This window comes from Oculina patagonica, chromosome 4, assembly GCF_052425735.1.
Source record: "Oculina patagonica isolate OP01 chromosome 4, crgOcupat, whole genome shotgun sequence".
In the NCBI taxonomy this organism is placed as follows: Eukaryota; Metazoa; Cnidaria; class Anthozoa; order Scleractinia; family Oculinidae; genus Oculina; species Oculina patagonica.
In genome coordinates, this window is record NC_135761.1 from 22,616,050 (window position 1) to 22,637,686 (window position 21,637).

The 21,637-nt window shown below is 39.5% G+C and overlaps 1 protein-coding gene and 1 long non-coding RNA gene across 2 annotated transcripts; one reads left to right on the forward strand and one right to left on the reverse strand.

Moving 5' to 3' along the window:
• Window positions 1–2,412: 2,412 nt before the first annotated feature.
• On the reverse strand, window positions 2,413–3,648 carry LOC144652023 (uncharacterized). The gene is made up of 2 exons (XR_013570431.1): window positions 3,471–3,648; window positions 2,413–2,907 (listed from the first exon to the last, which is right to left on the reverse strand). It is a non-coding gene; the product is annotated as an uncharacterized LOC144652023 (long non-coding RNA).
• Window positions 3,649–5,483: 1,835 nt separating this feature from the next.
• LOC144651633 (uncharacterized) lies at window positions 5,484–20,699 on the forward strand. The gene is given in 11 exon segments (XM_078511570.1): window positions 5,484–5,655; window positions 7,346–7,428; window positions 8,141–8,266; window positions 8,820–8,939; window positions 9,302–9,433; window positions 9,831–9,923; window positions 10,532–11,214; window positions 11,216–11,368; window positions 11,370–17,351; window positions 17,353–17,433; window positions 17,435–20,699. Coding segments are annotated over 10 exon segments (8,232 nt in total). The 5' UTR covers window positions 5,484–5,655; window positions 7,346–7,349; the 3' UTR covers window positions 18,218–20,699.
• The last annotated feature ends 938 nt before the right edge of the window (window positions 20,700–21,637 follow it).

The window sequence follows — 21,637 nt, forward strand, 5'->3', positions numbered from 1 at the left end:
AATGTTTTCTTTGAAACCAAAGTATTCCAGGGAACTACTTTTACCGTAAAATCTTTAGAATAATTGTAGCAAAGACAAATGGCGAATTCTTCACTTATGAGAAATTTAGCTTTGTCTCGTTCACTGTTTTAAATCACGCAAAATGAGTCACGCATTCGTGCTTAAGATCGGTTGTAAAGTGCGTTAATGAAATTAATTTTCTCTGATAAACGATAAAATTCCTCTAAATGAGATTTTCTTTCCTCTGAACGATGATCGAGTTTCAATGGAAAGCAAGAATTTTTTACAATGACCAGGATAACAGTAGAGAAACTGTTATAAATAAACATTAGGACTTCTAATCTTTCCATGGAATTGAAGTAATTAATTTGAAATTTGAAGTACGGAGTCATTGTTGACTAAGTTAATGTTGAAAACAAACAAGAATAAGGACTCATTTATCGAACGAAAAAAAAAAACATTTCGCAAAACAAGGCAAAAACGTTTGGAAAATATCTTGGAATGTAAGCCAATACTTGACGAAAGTAAAACATTTGGAAAAGAGCTAATCGGTTTTGGAATAAAAATCAAGGAAAACGAAGGTTTTTTTACTTCTTTTTACTTCCGAAAGCAAACTTATACTCACTTATGGAGAGATAATAATTAATTGAAGGGCAATAAGTGTTCAAAAAACCTTCCAGAAAATAATTGGAAAGGAAAATTTGACATAAAGACAACACTCGTAAAAAATCCCTTTTCGAATTCATGTCTAAGCTAACGGTGATTTTAAAGGAAACATTCGAAGAATAAGACGACAGCCATTGAAAAAATCATAATATTTCGGACAATTTGCTTAAAGATATTTAAAAAAGTTTCCAAAAAATCTTTACAGGCATTTATTTAAAACGAAAACTTCGAAAATAAACCAGTCTTTTGTTGAAAAATAAAATTGAAATAAGCTCACAGACAGTATGTGACGATGGAACTGTACAACAGCAGAAAATATAACAATTTTAGTTATTGAAAAAATGAGAAAATTGATAACGTCGTTGTCATTAAAAACGAAAACATGGGAAAATAAGATAGTATTTGCTCTAAAAAATTTGGAAGAAGTTCTTAAAATTGTTTAAAAATGTTTCCAAGACAACAAGGTTACGGAAAACAAACTACTGTTTACGAAATAAAGTCTCGAAACTCATTCCAGACAAAAATCGACTGGTGATTGAAAAGCAAAATTCGAGATACAAGACAACATGCAGTCATTGAAAATCTTTATAAAAAAAGCTACGACTCGCTAAAACAAATAAATTGGAAAACAAAATTTTCACTTATTGAAAAGCTGAAAAATTTGGAGAACAGGACTGCGGAAATTAAACAGATATATCGGCAATTTGATAAAAATTAATGAAAACAAGTTTCGAGAAAGTTTAGTTATGATTTTTTAATATCAAAGCACAGTTCAAGTCTCAGAAACAAAACACTTCGTAAGAAAAGCTAACAGTTGCTGACAAACTTTGGAAGATAAACCAGCATCATTGAAAATAAACTGCTCGAAGATAGCCGATCTTCTAAAAATTGAAAATATGCCTTCGCGAAAAACGGAAAAAGAAAGTTCAGCTGTAACTGAATAAATTCTAGATTAATTTCAAGACTCGAACGATTTTGAACCCAAACGTCCTGTATTATTGTAGTCCAGAAACTTTGCTAATTTTGGAAATACGAGATTTTGGCGATCTTATACTCTTGTTTTCCTAATAACCAGACATTGTTTTCATTTAATATACTTAAACTGAAGAGAACATGAGAACTTCCAGGTGTCTCCTTATAAGATTAGGAAAAAAACAAACTTGGCTCAGCTAAATTTTGCAACCAAAAAAACCCCAACAAAAACAAAAAAAAGTAAATGAAATGAAAACCTTCCGATTTATATATCTTACTGCGACATATGTATTGTTCATACAATGCTTTCCCGGGTGTTTTGAGTTGTCATGGAAACCCTTTTTCTTCTCATGTTCTCTATATTCGATAAATAAAAGAACTTTATGGGAGGTCATTTTTTTAGTTCTTAAAAGGTGGCACTGAAGTTTGTAGCAGGAATCGAAGAAAAGAGCCAAACGTGCTTGCTTCTACTGTTAGCTATTTTTAAATTTAAGTTAACAAACTTAAAAACAAAAAAATTGTGATAGCCATCTTTCATGTTTGTCGATTATTTGGATTTAATTCAAAGTCTTCAAAACAACGAACGCTTTGTGTTCAGCTAAGTTTTGACTGCAGTGCCTCCTTAAAAAATTGAAAATATCTCAAGAAACTGCTCTGTTGATGTAAATGAACATTGAGCGTTCACATTGCCAATTTTATCGGAACAAACGTTTCTAAAATCTCTGGAATTAATAATCTGGGCTATTTGCTATTTTGAACAATTTGCATTTAGTGATTTTTCTGTGAAAATGATTCGAGCCAAATGAAACAGGAAAATAACAAACAGAACCGTCTGATTTAAAAAGTTGTATTTGCGTCGATTGCTCAATGTTTAAATACCACGGAGTAAATAGTTAAAGCTTGTGGACCTCCGTGTCAATATAAACCTCTGAAATTCCGTTAAAAATGATGGCAAGTGTATTAATAAAACTGTTTGTCAGCTTTGGAACGATTTGTTATTTTATTTGATTATTTTGTTATTTTCAATTTTGTATGGTTATTGCAGCAAATCGTCGGTCAAATTTCTTAATAAATTTCCTTTCCAAACTTTCTCGAGTCTTTTCTTCAAACCGTCTTCAACACAATGCCATCATTTTGTCTAGCGAAAAATACACGTTTAAATAATAACCTCATCTACACGTATGTCTTCCTTCCACCAGGGCTTGTTTCTCCTTCTTCTTCGCTCGCCTTGACCACTGACAATGGCAATCATTCCATCGTTTCTCACTTCTAGAAATAAAAACATAATAAAACTACGGTCAGAAATGTGTAAAAAATCAGAAACTTTATGTAAAGGCATTTCAAGGGCGTTGGGCCGAGGTTTGGGCGTTTTAAAAATCTTGCGACTATAGAAGAAGTGAATAATCGTAAAATTTGAAAATGGCTTGTTTAAACTGTTCTTTTCGCTGTTCAGATAAGCGGTTTATTCTAGAACTTTTATTCTTCAATATTACGTGAAAATTAAGACCGTAAAAGCTAAGAAAACGTGACAACTCTCTGTGCACGTCAGCCAAGCCACGTGTTATCTGTTTAAAGTATCTAAACACGCCATTTTGGCTAGAATTTTGACTGAAATGTTAAGGTTACTTTCGAAGGAGAGAAGAAAAACCTGCATAAAAGCTTGGATATATATTGCCAATTTATCAAGCTTTCCTCGTTCTACAGCGAAAGCCAGAACCATGCAATTACAGCCGAGAGGACCGAACTAGCGAACACGTGTTATTCGGTGAATATGTAGACGCAGAATTTGAGCTAAAAATTTGAGAGAAAACACTTAAGAGGACAGTACCTACCATTTTAACAAGTGTAGAGGATAAATAGTCCATTCTTGTAATTTTTCTTGTCCGCTTGACCTCAGAAGTTGTCTTTCAGAGCGAAGAGACGAAGCTACGTCCTGACACTTTCACGATCTGATTGAATTGAGCAAACGTGGAATATGTCATGAATATGTATTAGTAACTTTGACCAATCACAGACAAGTAAATAAAATTTTTCACGCGTTATCTTGAAGCTATTCCGTGGAATTGTCTTTTTGTTATGTAAATAATAATACAAGCAACAAGGCAAAGAGAATTTGCGCAAATTGACCCAAAAAACAAGAGGTGTTTTCCCTGGTTTTCACAAGGACGCGCGCACAAGGGTCAAAATGCAATGTGCTTGTGCTCTTGCTTGCGTCGAAGCAGTTTTCACGATGAAATAAGAGCTGTTATACTTGCGTCGTTAGTGAAAACCAGGCTTTTCCATTTATTTCCTTGCGACCCTGCGAATAGACTTGCGGTAAAGAGCGGGATAAAACCAACAAGAAGAGCAAGCGGAGAAAAATTTGGCCTCGGGGTCTTTTTTTCCCGCAAGCTCTCTCCTCCTAGGCCACACTCGGTTTGGTCCACTCACGGAATATTTTTTAGCCCTATACTCCACTCGTGAGCCAGCCTGTTCGCCCATTAGCAGGATAACCATTTATTGAAAAAAAAAGGTCCAAAAAGAAGGCGGATGGAAATCAAATGGCCCGAATGCCTTCCAGAATTTTTTTTTGGGTTTTCGACACGTCTCCATTCTCTCCAAGGGTATGTACCATTTGCTAGAGAGAACCGGTTAGGAAGACCGTGGCATTAACAAATTGTAACTGTCTGCATCCCAGCACTGCCCTTTTCCTAGTCCCATTTCAAGGGCGCAAATTTTCGTTCCAGTTGAAGACGTATCTCCTGCTTCCCTCTTACGTCATTCAGGACAACAGCGCGTTTTCTTTAAGTATTTACGATTTATCTTGGAAAATCACCACTAATTGTTATTTTAGGGTCACTTTAGCTGTTTTTAATAGCCGGCAAATGGTTAAGCATACCGTAGAATTCCGGTTATAAGCCCTGGGCTTATACAACTTCGTAAGGGGTTTTGGGTGGGCTTATAAGCGGAGGGGCTTATATCAGGGAGGACTTAAAAGAGGAATGAAAAAACGTTTCGAAAGGAGCCACGGGAGTGTTGATCGAATTACGTTTTTTTAGTTAAAATTGCACAATAAAGCGACATTTAGCCCTGTTCAGTATTATCATCCGCTAGAGGGGGCTTATATCCGGGGGGGCTTATAACCGGACGTTTTTTTTTTGTTTCCAGGTAGATGGGCCTATAACCGGGGGGGCTTATAACCGGAATTTTACGGTACGTGATATTTTGAGGCTTTATTTACAAGTAGAAACTTGAAACATAAATAGAAAGATAATGCTTTTATTAATAGTATCCCTGTGGAGTTTTGTTAAGAAATTTCAACCCTGGAGGTTTTACTTTATGAAGGCCACGGCTGCTTTCCTCCAGAGTGAACGTTCGACTTTTAAGTTTTTTTTTATGTTATTGCACTCAAAAAGCTGGCTTTTTTACAACCTTTTTTGGCCTTTAAGATTTAAATCTTTTGGCCTATTTACATGACTTTTATTCCAGAACGAAACTAGTTGACAGAGTCGACCGGTTCAACCTGAGGCGTTTTCAAGTGCGTGGTTTTCGCGCGAGATTAAAACAAGATGGCGCATGTTTCGCGTAGACAAGGGTCTCGTTTCGGAATGAAAGTCATTTCGGAATCATGTAAACAGGCCCTTAAAGGCAATGCCAGTCGTTTTCTTCAGCCATGTCTCCGATGGGTACTAAGTATACGTCCACCAACTGAAGTAGTCTTGTTGGTATCGACACAAAACACAAAACCACACGGTAACATTCCACAGTCCACTGTCACTGATTCCGCTGTCCAATCCATTTGTCCCATCGGCCTTTCCGAGAAAACTAAATGCATTTACAAGACAAAACAACTTTTTCTAGGAATCCTACGACACGAATGAGGTTTTTAAAACATCTGAAGTGCTCTTTTCTAAGAAAACAAAATTCTTTATCCCCTTATTTAGTCGAAAACACTTTGACTTGTTCAGTGTTGAACAAAGATCCAGACTAGCCATGGAGTAATAAGATCTTTCTCGAATTTCGTGGGTGCGTTCACAGGTATGTTAAAATTAAGACACTACGCTTTTGACTTTCTTTGCGAATTTTTCAGTGTATGAAGATAATTTAAACAATTGCAGTTTTGAGCAGGTTGAAGTGAAGAAACATGCAACCACTTTTTGGCAGTAAAAAACCTTTCCTACCAAGAATTCCAACTCGTAAAGCAAAGGCGATTAGGCCGATGATAGATTCTTCCAAAACATTTACCAATTTTCACGCTATTCACCAGTTTGATCTGTTAGATTGCAATATTCTTAATAATTCTGCTTATTATCCTGCCAAATTGCAATAATCTTCCTAAAATGATATTTATCTGATACATTTACCAAATCCACTGCATGTCGCCACCACTTTTTCGTCATTATTTCCGCATTTTTACCGAATTTATTTGAACATCCGGCAGTCCGACTTTTCATGCGTATAAAATCTGAATGAACACTCAACATGTAATGTTATTCAGAATAGTCGACAGCTTTTCTAGTCTTGAGTGCTTTCAGCCATTAGTAAGTCAAGAGTAGAAGATGTTCTGCCATTTCTAACAATCTGATCTGAAAAAGGAAATACCGCGTAGGGGATAAATTATGGCCAAAATCACTCACTGGAATGAAGGGAATAACTACCATTTTCGTTACTGATTAATACTCGTTCTTTAGCTTCTGTTAGATGCAGTAATGTATTTTCGAAATTCATATCTTGTCTGTTTGGTCACTGTAGTTGTTAGTGTCCTACTCTCCAGATATTTCCAACTGTAGACATTGTTGAATTGAATGCTGTTGAATATCATTTGGTGAATTCATTTTAAGTACTGTGTAGCATGAATTTTAAGTGCTATATCCCTTGTTTGATAAAACACTTGGAGCACCAATATGCGACAAAATAATGTGCCTTAACCTAAAAATGCTAAAATTGCAATCAGGGATTGACATCATAATACAAAATTTGTGCTTGACAATGAATTTTGCTAACGCTAAAACAACGTTAATAAAACTTTAAAATTTAAATTTATTTTAGCTTTAGTAGAAGTCAGTGTCAAGCACAAATTTTGTATTATGATAATGTGCCTTGTTTGATAAGATTCAAACCTGGCAGGATCTTAATAAAGTCGGTAGGATTATAGCCTGCGAATACAGTCGCTTCTCATTCGCTCCCGCCGGCTACTTGTTTTCGCGTTAGGGGTGTTTCGAGGTAGGACGGCTGCTGCAGTTAAAAACAGCATGCGACATCAAACAAAGACATTGAATTTTTAGCTTTCAAAGGGCGGGCTAAAGCTTTTCAAATCCTTGGGACTCTGCTGGCTATGACTGAACAAAAGAGCCCTACTGTAATTGCTACGAACACATGAAACTGCATTTCAGCCATAACAACCTGTCTAGTGGCAAAAATCGCAACTTAAACGACGAAATATATGGTAGCACGGACGACTAGGCTGTTCAATAAACATGCTGAATTACTAAACGTATTCCTACTTTTAGAGAAACACAAGTTATTTCAATTTATGAAGGCTTTTAAAAATACTTGCCGAAATGTCTGCTTTGATCAAGACTTTTTAAGTCAGCGAAAAACACGTAGCTTTCGAAGAAACTCAAAGACCTTTTTTGTGCTCAATTTTCCAAATACCTTTTTAAATTCACTCTATGAAGCCAAGGTTGGATGATATTAATCACATGTGCTATTTCATATCTCCCATTAGCACCATGGGTTCTAAGAAAAATAAATGGCGGAAGAAGTTCGACAAGGCAGACAAACTCAAAACTACTGAGGACGATTCTAAAGGTAAACAAAACTTCGCTTATTTTGTTCACTGTACCAAAACGGTGACTATGAAAGAAATATTAACCACTCTGTTCAGACTTGGTCAGACTTCTATCAGTTGGCCGAGGTTTTAATAAATATAACTCGCAATTCGTTCTGATTCTCAATCGCGTTGTATAAAGCATATGCCAGTGAACAAAGGCTCCAATTTTGCAACCATTTGTTGAAGCAGTACATAACTTTTTGCCATTGTTAGATGTGTTTTATAAGACCTTTACTACACTTAATACAGAAAATAAAGTGTTAATTCAGCTATACCTGCTTTTGGATTATTATTTTGAGGAAAAGTTAAAGAATTAGCAAAATAGATTTAACTGTATGATTAAGTAATTTTAAAAAGCTTAATATTGTACGAAGAATAAATTGCCCTGATCCTCTCCTTTTACCTGAACAGTGATGATGATGATTTTTCCATCACATATCGACGTTCAGTTTAGGAACGAACTACTTAAAAGAGGGAAGGTCGAGCTAATTTCGATGATTTTTAAATGCGACCACCAAACTTAGGAAGGTCTAATAAAATCATTGGTGACAATTTATGAGCAACGAAATAAATGACATACATCTGATAGAGGGTATCTTAACATAGAGTTCCTTACCTTGCTATGATAGAGGGTACCTTAGTATCAGGTTGCTTAGCATTACAGACTTACCTTGCTGTTTTACATTTCAGAGCCGGAAAAAACATCGGAACAAAATGATGAAGCACAAGACAAACCATCGACAGGAACAGAAGGAGCAGCCCAGTGGTCTGAAACGAAAGGAGGTGCATGTGGCACATCTGCTGATGAAATTCCAGGTAAAGGGATGCGACTGTAGGAAAACACTTAGGGTGTTCTTATCATATCCTAAATAGAGTAAATCCATCATTCACAATTACATGCCTGGTCAGTTTGAAATCCAAGGAGAGTGAACAACTCAGATTTAGGACATGGAGGCAGGCAGAGGTTGTGGCCTGAGAGGGTTGCTTGGAGGAGGAGGATCAACGGAATGGCCCCATTTTGCAGTAAAGCTGGCGTAAATTTGGAATTTAATCAGCTTTACGCTAACTTTACACTTTTTAAAGCTGACCTTTATGCCAGCTTAACACTCAAGTTTAAAGGCAGGGTAATGGTACTTCTTTACACTAACTTTAAAATACATTTACACATGGTAGCGTAAAGGTTGGTTTAACTACATTTAACAACATTTAATTGATGGTGTAAAGTTGGATAACCAACTTAACACCAGATTTAACCACCTTTAATTTCACATAAATCCCAATTTTCATGCTGTGAATTTCAACACGTATAAAAACAGACTGCCTATACTCTCAAGTACGCATGCATGACTGTATGGTTTCTTCATTCAAGATGACAATACTAAAGACGACAGGCGAGACCACAGAGGCCGGTTCAGGGGAAGAAAGCAAAGGGAAAGTAAACAGGGCAAATATCAGAGACGAGGTCATGGAAGAGAAGAAGCTAGTCCAGGTAAATGTGAATTGCAGATTACATCAAGAAAAGAAGAATCACTGCAGGTTTTGTCCGAGACGATTGCACAAGGTCTTCGGCCTGACAAAATGAGTGAACCTGTGAAAGTTATCGATACAAATTAAAGTGATCGTCTTTTAACCACACCTAATGTTTACAAGACATGACTTTAAAAATGTTCCCTCTGGGAACTTTAACATCCTCTCTGAAGTCGCGTATAATAAATAAATGGTTTCTTGGTCAAGATGAAGTTTTGTGACTGGATTTCACGTGTAACCACTGGTGTTACGTAAAAATCATTTCTAAACTTTATGACTGTCAATTTTGTAAAAGTGAAAAAAGGTTGCACTAAATGTTTACAGAGCGTGAATCTACAGTGGAACCACACAAGGATGGTCCGCAAACGAAAACATCATCGGGAAGTCAATTTCCCGCGTCACAAGGAGCACGTGGAACTGATACTGGCAAAGTCCCAACAGGAAGCACTGGGCAAGGTATGTAACTTGATAAGTTTTGCAGAGCAAAAACTATCGTAATAGTCTCTATATACATAGACATTGGATAGTTAAATATTGGATATAAAGCTCCAATGAACCAGTGAATGGCTCCAAGTCGACGCATTACTCCAGAAATACAACATATGAATTAAAATGAACTAGGTTTCTATATTTGCAATAATGGATGCAGCAAAAATTATAACTTAGCGATCTCAAGTTCAAACTTAAAGCGATTGCTTTAAAATAATGAGCATCTGTTGATATCATTAAAGCTTCAAAAAGCCCTCAGTTCGGTCAGTTTAATCGACAAGGAAACTTTTGCTTTAAAGTAGCGTATTGTACACTGTGTACCGATAAAATATTCTATTTATAACAGTTCGTCTTTTTATTGAAGATGAGAACTTTAACAAACAGAAGAAGCAAGCTCACGGAGGACGCGGCAGAGGAGCATCACGGGAACGCGAAAAAGGCCAGGTGCCGCCGTCAGGTGAGAAAAGGAAGAGAACTAACCGCTATTAATTATAATACAGTTGGTTTGAATCCATTTCGAGGAATAAGTGGTGTTTGTAGTTGCATAAAAGTGGTACCTCGTGTTGCTTAGCAACTTCTCTTAAGGAATACTCTAGGCTAAATGCATTATTGGAAACAAGGTCTGTCCGAAACAGGGGGTGTTTACCATTTGCCGGAAAGAAACGGTTGGGATGAACGTCGAATAATTGTCTGCTGGAATTGGAAAAACACTTCCCACCTGAAAGAAATTGCACTTACTAGTTGTAATTTGGTTTATGGTTTTTGTTTTCCCTTGATGGAAGAATGGTTGTGGGAGAAATGAACAAATGGTACAGAATATTTCGACAGTTTGTGTCAAGTGGGACGATGGGACTACCGCAAAGGTAGTCCACAATTTCCAACCTTAATTTCATTAAAAAATTAATGTTCCGTCAGCTTTCCAACTGAAATATGCGGGATTTTTTTTAGCTACATGGTAGACACCCTATGTACCTCTTTCTCTAAGTGAACTACTGCTTTTATACATGTATCAATACAAGAAAAATGATAACATTATTTAGGAATGCACATTGTCTTATAATACAGATAGAAACCAAGAACAACGTCCGGGAAGGCCTTATCCAAATAGAACTAATCACACCTCACCACCACAGCACACAACGCGACCGTTTGCCCGCGGAGTGTTGCCAGTCAAAACTGCCCTGGACCTGAAAGAGTTGAAAGAAATGGATACCACTGGTGTAGTCCAAAGGTTAAATGTGAGTATGGCTCGTTTTAAGTTCTTTCTACGATCACAAGAGGAACAACACAACAGCGATGAATTCATCTTTGACCTCACGTGCATATTAGCAAATGTCTGTAGTGCACCACCGGGCGAGAACACGAACAATATTCTAGCAGCGCTAAAAGACTCCAAATTCTGGAGCTCGAAGATTCCACGTCTGCTTGATCGTGTTCAACCGTCAACGACCTTGAATGAGCAAGAATCCCAAAGGAGACTCATTGAAGACCTGATCAAAGTATTCACAAGGTATTTGAAGCACTTGCCCAGTTCATATGCTGACTTGCCTTACGATCAGTTGAAACGAGCCTTGGAACAGTCAAATATTGATAGAAAAGCTGAACTGCAGGAAGAATTAGAGACTTTCAAGCAAGCCCGAGATGATATCATCAAAGCCGAAAGACAAAAGCAACATGGAAGACGTTACATCAACAGGCCAGGAAAAAAGCCGCCAAACGATTTTAGAGACATGCCGATTTGCCCTACTGAAGGAAGAAATCACATTTCAAGAAAGGCCTTTCCTACGTAAGAACATATTAAAGGGAAGATACGAAGATGCTGAGCACTACCTTGATGTGCAGTTTCGGTTGCTTAGAGAAGACTTTCTTGAGCCACTCAGGGAAGGGATCTACGAAATTGTTCAACAACGTACCAAGAAGACAGCGCAACCAGTTAATGAAATATTACCCAGGAGCACGTATCGTCGAAAAGAAATTCACGCGATCCGGGATCATTTATCAAGTGGAATTTGACGTTTCCAGGTTTAATACCAGTAGATGGGCAAATTCAAAGCGATTGATATTTGGTTCATTTCTTTGTCTTTCAAACAACAACTTTGAGACAATGCTTTTTGCAACAGTTTGTATACGAGATCCAGAGCAACTGGTAAAAGGTAAAATTTACATTCGATTTGTCGAGGAGCAAGACATCTTTGGGATCGAAAATCGGAAATGCGAGTACCAAATGGTTGAGTCGCCTGCCTACTATGAAGCATATCGTCACGTTCTAAAAGGGCTGAAAGAATTGGATGAAACCACCATGCCATTCAAGAAATATCTGGTTGAATGCAGTGAAGATGTCGATCCACCGGAGTACCTAAGACGCGAGGATTCTCAAGAACCTGTATGTTACGATCTTAGCCTGGCTTTGGATGTTCCAGATGCAATGAAAGCCAGAAGAGTTCCTGTTCTGCAGCCTGGAGCGTGGCCCTCTGTTGAGACACTTCCCCTTAACAGCTCCCAGTTCGAGGCGTTAAGAACAGCAGTTACAACTGAGTTTTCTGTCATCCAGGGCCCTCCAGGAACGGGGAAGACGTATGTTGGAGCCAAGATTGTACGATGCTTACTTGAGAACCGAGTGGCTTGGGACCCTGAAGGTATCTCGCCAATGCTTATGGTCTGTTACACAAACCACGCTCTAGATCAGTTCTTGGAAAAAGTACTAGAATTTCTGCCTCAAGAGGAGATAATTCGAGTTGGAGGAAGATGCAAAAGTGGGGAACTAGAGGCGTGTAATCTCAAATTATTCACTGACGAATACAGGATGTATGAGAGACGATGGGAGGTAAGAGGTATGATACACAACAAAGTCTGCGAAATGAAAAGGTGGAAGGAATTACTTGCAAAAGCAGACGAAAAGCTTTTGGAATTTGAAGATTTGGAGGAGTTGCTAAATTCAGAACATGTTGATCAGCTGTACAACGCCAACTTCCCACCAAACGTGGCAAACGAGTGCCGAACTGCAGGTAACACCTTCAAACTGTGGTTATGCAACAACGAGCTGGTGGGTTCTCATAACCAAAGTACAAAGGTAAAACTAGACCAGGGGAACAAACATGGAGATGGACCTGTCCCTCAAGACAGTGATGCAGGTGAAGACCATATAGTGTTTTGTGATGCTTCTTTTTTAACGGTTCCACATGACACTGTTGTAAACAGTACTAAGAATCAACATGGAAGCCTGGAAGGGACACTCGCTGAGAGTGCGTCCCCCTTATTTGAGGTGTATACATCAAACTTGGCGAGTCAAAATTATCATGGACCGAAGAGAAACTTCTCTCCAGAGCAGCAAGAGTGGGCTGGAAATTCGTTTAACATCAATTTTTCAAAAAGCCTCTCCGCTCAACAAAGAAGTAAGCTAGCAGTAGAGAACGTTGAAAGCATTAAATACATGGACGATCCTCAAAGAGAGAAAGAAACTAGTTGTGACAAAGTCAGTGAAGTCACTGAAGCTACTGAGGAGACCATCACAGTAGAAAATGAAGCTGACTTGATACAAGATCAACGGTGCATACACGGCGATGAAGATTTTCTTTCGGTTATTTCACAACAGTCAGCTGTGTTAACCAGTCAGAACCAAGAGCCAGAAGAGATGATCAATGATGAAGAAAATAAATGGGAGCTGGTGAGCTACAGAAAGAAAAAGGCAAAGACGTTTCCCTGGCAAGTTACCAATAAGAGGAGGGAATATACAAATGTGGCAAAGGTTCAAGAGAAAGTTAATCCCCAAACGAAATCCTTAAGCAAAAACAACAAGACCAAAAGGAGTAGAACAGTGAAGGACAAAATCCAAATCTCTGCAGAAATCACCTCTTTAAAATCGGCGCTGGAAAAGAAAGTTATGATGAAAACCGAGGAAGTGATAGCTGTTGACAACATTTGGCTTTTATCCCCTTCGGATCGACTTTGCTTGTACCTTTTCTGGGTGGAGAGCTATCGTGAACGCTACAGGGCAGAGATTCAAAGAGGTGAACAGGAATATGACGAACTTTGTCGAGAACAAGAGGCAATCACATTTGAAGAAGAGGAAGAGGTCATACGTCGTGCGACTGTTGTTGGCATGACAACCAGCTGTGCAGCTAGATACCACTCAATGCTTCAGAGAGTAGCTCCCAAAGTCGTTGTCATTGAAGAAGCAGCTGAGGTAATGGAAGCCCACATCATCACTTCTCTTTCGCACGACACAAAGCATACAATTCTTATCGGGGACCACAAGCAACTCCGTCCAAAAGCAACAGTCTATGAACTAGCCCAGAAATACAACCTGGCGATCTCACTGTTCGAGAGAATGGTAATGAACAGCATGGATTGTAAACGTTTGTGTATTCAGCACCGTATGCGCCCAGAAATTGCTGCACTGACTAAAAGAATCTACGACCATGAAATTGTTGACCACGAAACGGTGTGCGAATTCAAGGATATATCCGGCCTAATGCACAACCTATTCTTTATTGATCATTGTGAGCCTGAGGTCCTGGTAGAAGGTCTGCAAAGTTACTCTAACCCTCACGAAGCCTACTTCTTGGTAGCCCTTTGCAAGTATCTTTTATTTCAAGGATACAAAGGAAGCCAAATTACAGTTCTAACCATGTACACCGGCCAGTTATTGCTTCTTCAAGAGAAAATGCCAAGACGTTCATTTGGGGGAGTCAGAGTTTGTGCAGTGGACAACTTTCAAGGTGAAGAGAACGACATCATTCTACTGTCTTTGGTCAGAAGTAATGAAGAAAGGAAAATCGGTTTCTTAAACGAGTCAAATAGAATCTGCGTTGCATTGTCCCGAGCTCGCCAAGGATTTTACTGCATTGGAAACTTTAACCTGCTGAAAAGCCAGTGCAAATTGTGGCAGGAGATTTGTGCCGATTTAGAAACAAAGAACGCCATTGGGAAGACTCTACAACTAATTTGCAAGAAACACAACAATGTCACCAAAGTAAGGTCTTCCTGTGATTTTACTTCATTTGGAGGATGCAAGATGCCCTGTGGAGACCGCCTTGTTTGTGGTCATGCGTGTGAGACGCCATGCCATGTCTCAGACCAGTCCCACAAAAAGGGCTGGTGCTCTAAATTGTGCCTCATGAAATGCTGCCCAGATGAGCACCAATGCCAATCTCGGTGCCATTATCCAAGAAGCTGTCCCAAGTGCCCTCAACCTGTAATAAAGACAGTCCCTAAGTGCAGCCACGAACAACCAATTCCGTGCAGTATGGACCCAGCTGAATTTTCCTGTAAAGTCAAATGCGAAAAAATCCTCACATGTGGACATAACTGTCAGGAAGAATGTGGAAAATCGTGTACAGAGAAATGTAGAGTTGACTGTAAGAAAACTCTTCCATGTGGGCATGGAAAAAGTATGCCTTGTTTTAAAGATCCAGATTCCGTGGTTTGTAACAGCAACTGCACCAAAGTTCTCGAATGTGGCCACCCTTGTTCAAAGGCATGCAAACAAAGCTGTAAATGTAACACTAAAATTGACGTTAAGCTAGCCTGTGGTCATCGAAAACGAGTTTTATGTCCAGAAAAACACAGGCCACCACAGTGCGTCGAGAGATGCCAAAGAACACTGGATTGTGGGCATGATTGCCCTGGTGTGTGTCACGAAGACTGTGCAATGAAAAATTGTAAAATCGTTGTCATCAAGTTTCTTCCATGCGGCCACCAACAGAGTGTTCCTTGCCACCTTGATCCCAAAAAGGCTTTCTGTTTCGCTCCATGTCAAAAACAGATGGATTGCGGACACAAGTGTTTATCTGTGTGCGGCCGTGCTTGCGAGGAGGTTCGATGTCAAGAATGGTGTCAAAAGATGTGTGAACGAGGTCATGTATGCCAACGACGGTGCCACTCTGGCTCGACATGCGGTGATTGTATGGTAGTGGTTAACATGACAATTCCCAAATGTGGACACAGCATTGAAATGCCGTGTCACATTGATCCATCCGCAATAAGGTGTAAAAAGCCATGTGAAAAAATCAGAATCTGTGGACATCTTTGCCAAAATGTTTGCAGTAAGAAATGTGAAGCTGGGGCGTGTAAGGAGCTCGTAAACACAACGTTACCATGTGGGCATGTGGTGTGTTTAGCCTGTCATAAGGACCCCGACAAGTACAAATGTGAGGAAACAGTAGAGGTCTGTCTGCCATGTGGACACAAGAAGTCCTTGGCTTGTCATGTTGCAAAGGCGGATGTACAGAATGTATTGTGCAACGTAAAAGTGGAGAAAGTACTGCCTTGTAAACACAAACTCACTCTTCCCTGTCACAAAAATCCTGTAGAATGCAAGTGCAAGAAGAAGGTAGATGTCCAACTGCCATGTGGTCATATGAAATCTCTCATCTGCTCTACTATGACAACAGACTTGCAAAACGTTTCTTGCATGGTTAAGATGAAACGAAAACTACCATGTGAACACGAGGCAACTCTTCCATGCCACAGAAACCCCAATGAGCACGTTTGTGAAGTAGAGGCAGAAATTACCCTTCCCTGTGGACACAGGAAGCTCACAACATGCTCTGAAGTGAGAGCTGGGCCGCATGGTGAAATCTGTGATACAAAGGTGACGAGAAGATTACACTGTGGACATGAAAAGGAGATGCTTTGCTCAGACAAACCTGGAGAGGTATTCTGTAATGCTCCTTGCGAGCGATTTCTTCCATGTGAGCACCCGTGCCCCAAAAAATGTGGTGATGACTGCGCTAAGTTCAAATGTGCTGTCGGGGTTCAGAAGGTCTTGTCATGTGGATACCATGAAATCGGTTGTCGTTGCTCTGATGATGTGTCACAGATGATTTGTCTAAATGAATGCAAACAGAAGTTGCCTTGCGGTCATAAGTGCCCCGGTAAATGCTCTGAGAAGTGCAATCAGTACAACTGCCAGGCGATGGTAGTTAAACATCTTAATTGCCCAGGAAAGCACTCTCGCAGAATGCCCTGTAGCAATGATCCCAAAGCCGTAACATGCCGGGAGCCCTGCGACAAAAAACTAGATTGTGGTCACCCGTGCCCAGGCCTTTGTGGCCAGCAGTGTGGAAGTATGAAGTGCATGCGTAGAGTAGAAAAAACCTTTCCTTGTGGCCACAAGGAACCACTTCAGTGCTTTCAAAAAAAGGCCGCCACCTGCACGGCACCATGCCGGCGTCCAAAGACCTCCTGCAAACACATTTGTAAAGGAATATGCGGTCAAGATTGTTCCAAATATCCCTGTGATGTAATGGTAGGAAAACCCCTTTCGTGTGGGCATAAAATTAGGATGCCTTGTAACTACTCCACTGATGATGTTCAATGCCCTGCCGCATGTGGAGAAAAGTTGCCATGCGGTCACCAGTGTTCTGGGACATGTGACGACTGTCAGCAAAGTGGTTCACATGAATTATGCCAACATCCATGTGGTCGATTACTTGTTTGTTCGCACCGCTGTAAAGCAACTTGTAGTGAGCCATGCCCTCCTTGTGACAGAAAATGCGACCGACGTTGCCCTCATGGCAAATGCAGGAAACGCTGCTCCCAGATGTGTGAACCGTGCAAAAAACCATGTACTTGGAGTTGCCCTCACTACCAGTGCAGTAATCTTTGTGGGGAGGAATGCGACCGCCCTAGATGTAATGCCCCCTGTCCCAAGAAGCTGCCTTGCCGCCACCCGTGTATTGGTTTGTGTGGAGAAAACTGTCCGACTGTGTGCGCTGTTTGTCATCCTAAGAAGCTTTCTTCTCTGTTAGCTGATGGACATGGTAAAAAACCTGAACCCCCAAGATGTCTGCAACTGTTCGACTGTAGTCACATCATAAAAGTTGAAGAGATGGACAAGTGGATGCTTCGTGAATTTGGGAACGATATTCAGCTCATGCGGTGTCCCAAAGTGTTCTACATCAATTACCTTCAGCTATCGTTACGGAAATACCATAAAAAGGACAGTGGGGAACATTGAGAATGTAAAAAGACAAGATAGAGGAGCTTACAAATGAAGTCACCAACTCTGTCCGTCTTATAGGAAAGGATCTAAAGCATTTAAGGTATGATGTTAAGGAGACGCAAATGTTCCCTCAAAGAAACCTTGGTGTTGAGCAGTTGATCCCATGGACGTGGAACCCTTTCAGTTTGAGATATTGGCAAGAGCGCAGTGTTCTTTTTATGTTCACGTTTAAAAACCACCTGATGATTCTTCGGCAGACACAAAGAACACATCAAGTTCTAAAAAATGTTCTTAGACTTCAACCAGGCTTCGGACAACTGGAGATGAAAGAACTATGGAACGACACCAACAATGCGTTGGAAAGTATCAAAGAGTACCTTGAGAAGCCTGAACTCGATTTGAAAACTCTAAGTCAAGTCCATGAGCAAACAAGAAAGTTCTATCTTTTCTCCCTCATTTTAGACGCCCAAGGCAAGGCTATGATGCGTCAGATTCCTCTTTCAAGCATTGGTACAACTCGACTGAAACTGGCGTGCGATCGGTTCAGAGCGTTTCTTCAGGGTAACGAGGATGCTCTTGAACTTGAATGGCTGGGAAAAATCGTCAACTTGTTAAGAACGGAGTTAAACCTTCCGCCTCTATCAACAGAGGAAGCAAAAGCCTTCGCAAACTTCCCAGGGTACCAAAGAGGCGTCTGGAAAACATGCAACCAAGGTCACGTTTACTTCACGGGATTGATAGTGCGAGGTGGCGAAGACATTCCGGTGGGAAGCGAAGGATGCAGCAGGTGTACACCACATGAATGAAAATGGAAGAGAGAAAGTTAACTTAATAAAAAATGTCATTACTTGTCATAGCACTGAACTAGTGCTTCTGATAAGAAGGAAAGGTGCGGAGTTTGAGAAGAGGCACTGTTCAGCACGAGGTAGTCGGCGATGATTCAATTTCGTGGCTCAGAATGAAGCTGAAAGAATATTGTGAAACTTCCGTAGACCTAGTAAATAACATTGAATGCTCCAGGCTAGAAGCACGACTAACAGTTTATCTGTGGTCGAGGTTTGAGCGACATTATGAAAAGTGCCAGATTTAAATAAGAACCAGTTAGCCTTTAAAGGATATAGCATGAAAGTCATTTGACGTAATCTTAATGTAAGAAGAGAACAGTTTCAGGAACAGGTCGGTGCGTGCGAAAAAGATTAAAGGCTAAAGAACTAAAAAAAGAAGATGAGATTGAAACGTAAACTAAACCCGGCAAGGATGTGGAATGTCGTACAGCGGTCTTCAGATGACCTGGTATTCTAGAAGTTGCATTGAGCAACATGCCTTTAAGACCAGGTGTAGACCCATAAGCAAAAAAGAACCTGTCATTGGTTGGTCGTCCATTTCCATGGGTAAAGGATGCAGCCAACGTTGCCCTCTTGGAAAGTGTGCAAAGCGCTGTTCGCAACCTTGTGAACCATACAAACAACCGTGTTTCTGGAGTTGTTCTTATTGCCTTCCTCGCCATTGCAATAATCTGTGTGGAGAGAACTACGAGCTCCCTGGCCGCAATGCCACTCGTCCAAAAACGATCTCCTGTCGCCACTCTTGTACTAGTCTGTGAAGAGGAACTGCTCACATTCCTCCTAGACATGACAATGCAGCTCCCAAGGAATTCCAACTCAGTGAATATGTACCGAGTGCACTGCATAATATTCTTTCATTATTAACCCTTCAAAAAAGTCATTAAGCACTAAGTTGAAATTGCGAATCGCTTATTACAAAGCATGGCAAAGGATCAAGTAGCATCAACACAGCAGCTAGAGGTAAAAGAACATCCAAGTACTTCCAAAGATGCACGGAAAAAGAGTACCTAAGGAACCTCAAATAATTTGAGACTCTAATTCAAATCTGTGAACACAAAAGAAAGTACTTCCTTTTCTCTCAAAGCAAAGCCATCACGCATCATAGTTCTTTTGTATTAGTATTCAGTGGATTTTCTTTACTTCTTCAAACAAAAAGCGAAGCTCTCCACTGGCTGGAAGAAACGTCAGTTTGTCAGGAGAGATGTGAACCTACCTCTTCTCTCTCCCACTTTAATACAGGCGTGTGGTAATGCCGAGGACAGCGCCACGTATATAGTCTAAAAACTATCGTGCCAGATGGAGAAGACGTTACCGTAGGAAGCGAAGGGTAAAGCCAGTGTACGTTTATGGTAACTAAGACATGCGAGGACAAGCGAGAATAGGAAAAAGAAGTGGAAACGGTCGACACACCAGAGCTCCAACAAACGTCTCAAATTAACAGACGGCTAAGAACTATGGAAAGAAAACTAGAACTTGAATTTACTCAGGGACTAATTTAGTCCACTTCGCGCCTCGTGTGCCACCATATATTCATTAAGTTCCTTGACATGGTATAATATCTTGTGCCGTTCTTCGAACTACTGTTTAGCAAAACACAAAGACTCACTGCGCAAAAATAACGGTATTGTCTTGCCATCTTCAAAGGACATGGTAACGAACAAACAAACAATGAACAGTGAAGTAGACGAAAATGATTGAAAACAGATAATAACTGAGAAAGAAAGGAGTTAAACAATCGACACCTGTTTCAGTACTTTACATTTGAGTAATAAGGACATTGATAAAACAGATTAAGAAAAGAAACTGCATAGCAACTAGAAAAAAAAACATTTACTAGACAAAAAAATAACTTCGAACTTTGCGAAAACAACAACATCTTTTTAAGTCTATAGTCTCATTTAGTTTAACGCTTGTCGCTTTTGTAGTTCCACGTCAGGGGAACATTTTTTTGTGTAGAGTAGGTAAACAGTCCAATACTATTCAAAAGGCATATTTATACGTGTATACACGAAAAGCCACAAACGAAAGTGGTAGATTTTTCTGATATTTTTAATTTAAAGCGATTTTGGGGGTGTATTTGATAACGGTTGTAACAGAATACTTGATCAGAACAAGGTTAACAAAAGTATTTTTTATTCTTGGTATTATGAAATTGAAATCAATTTAAAAAAGGAACGGTGCCTCCTAAATACAAAGTTACAGACAGTAGTATGTTTATTAGCTCCAATGTCGGTTTGAAATATGATTGTGGGCTTATGATAAAAGGAAAACGTTTGAACCAAGAAGTATCAGTAGTTTGTTTAGTGTGATCGTCCGAGTGAAAGAAGTTTTGAAAAGTTGTGGTCGGTAAATAGTGTTTCAATAACCTGTTCCTAAAACCATCTTTTCAAGTAGAAACGTTTCTGTTAAATGATATTAATAAAGTCCCTGGTTGTTAATCTGATCGTTTCATTTTGTCCTTATGTGATTGGTTCGGTGAAGCCTCAAAAGTGATTAGTTTGTTGTTGTTCAGTTCGATTCGTTTATTGTGAGTCGGTTTCTGTTGAGGTCAAACTGATCAAAGTTAGTTAAGTCCATCGTTTTTGTACTTTTAGTTTGTACTATTTGTATTAACGTTCTGGACAAGTCCTTTGTGAGGTGCAGGTAGTTAGTATACCAGTTTGCAAGTGTAAGTCATTGATAGTGGTAAGAAGCGGGACTCGGCTAAATTCGTTGTCTACAGTATACGTACTAACTACTATCAAAGACTTGCACTTAAGAGTTGGAACACCTGTGAAAGGATGCATGCTATCAATTACCTGAAGACAGAAACTAACAACATTTGACTGAAAGTTAGAGTCAGAAGCTCTTGACCCGGGTTAATGTGGAGTTACTCCTGGTAGGCAAATTTACCGATAAACTGGAAGCCGGGTACGAGGGTAGCATGGGGTATTTTCGTGAGCGATGATTTGCCGTAATTTTTATGCGTGAAACGTGAAGTGGCTGTGTTAGTGAAACATAATAATAATAATAATAATAATAATAATAATAATAATAATAATAATAATAATAATAATAATAATAATAATATAATGTTTAATGGAAACTCATTGCAGTAATAACTGAATTACAGAGTAAAATACAAGGTATAAATATAAACTATTAATTACAATATATATACAAGATAAGGTTCTATTATAAACAAGCTAGTTCGAGATTAATAGCGAGAAGTGACGAAGTCCTGAGAACGCTTCGTTCTGCAAGACTTGATGGTGCTACGACTTGTGCCGGATCTTAAATCGTAGTTATGTACAATCTCCTCACGTCGAGGCAAAAGAAAATGAAGAGGGCTATTTACATCTTGAAGTTTACAGACATACTGCCGGCAAAGATGTTGGCGCC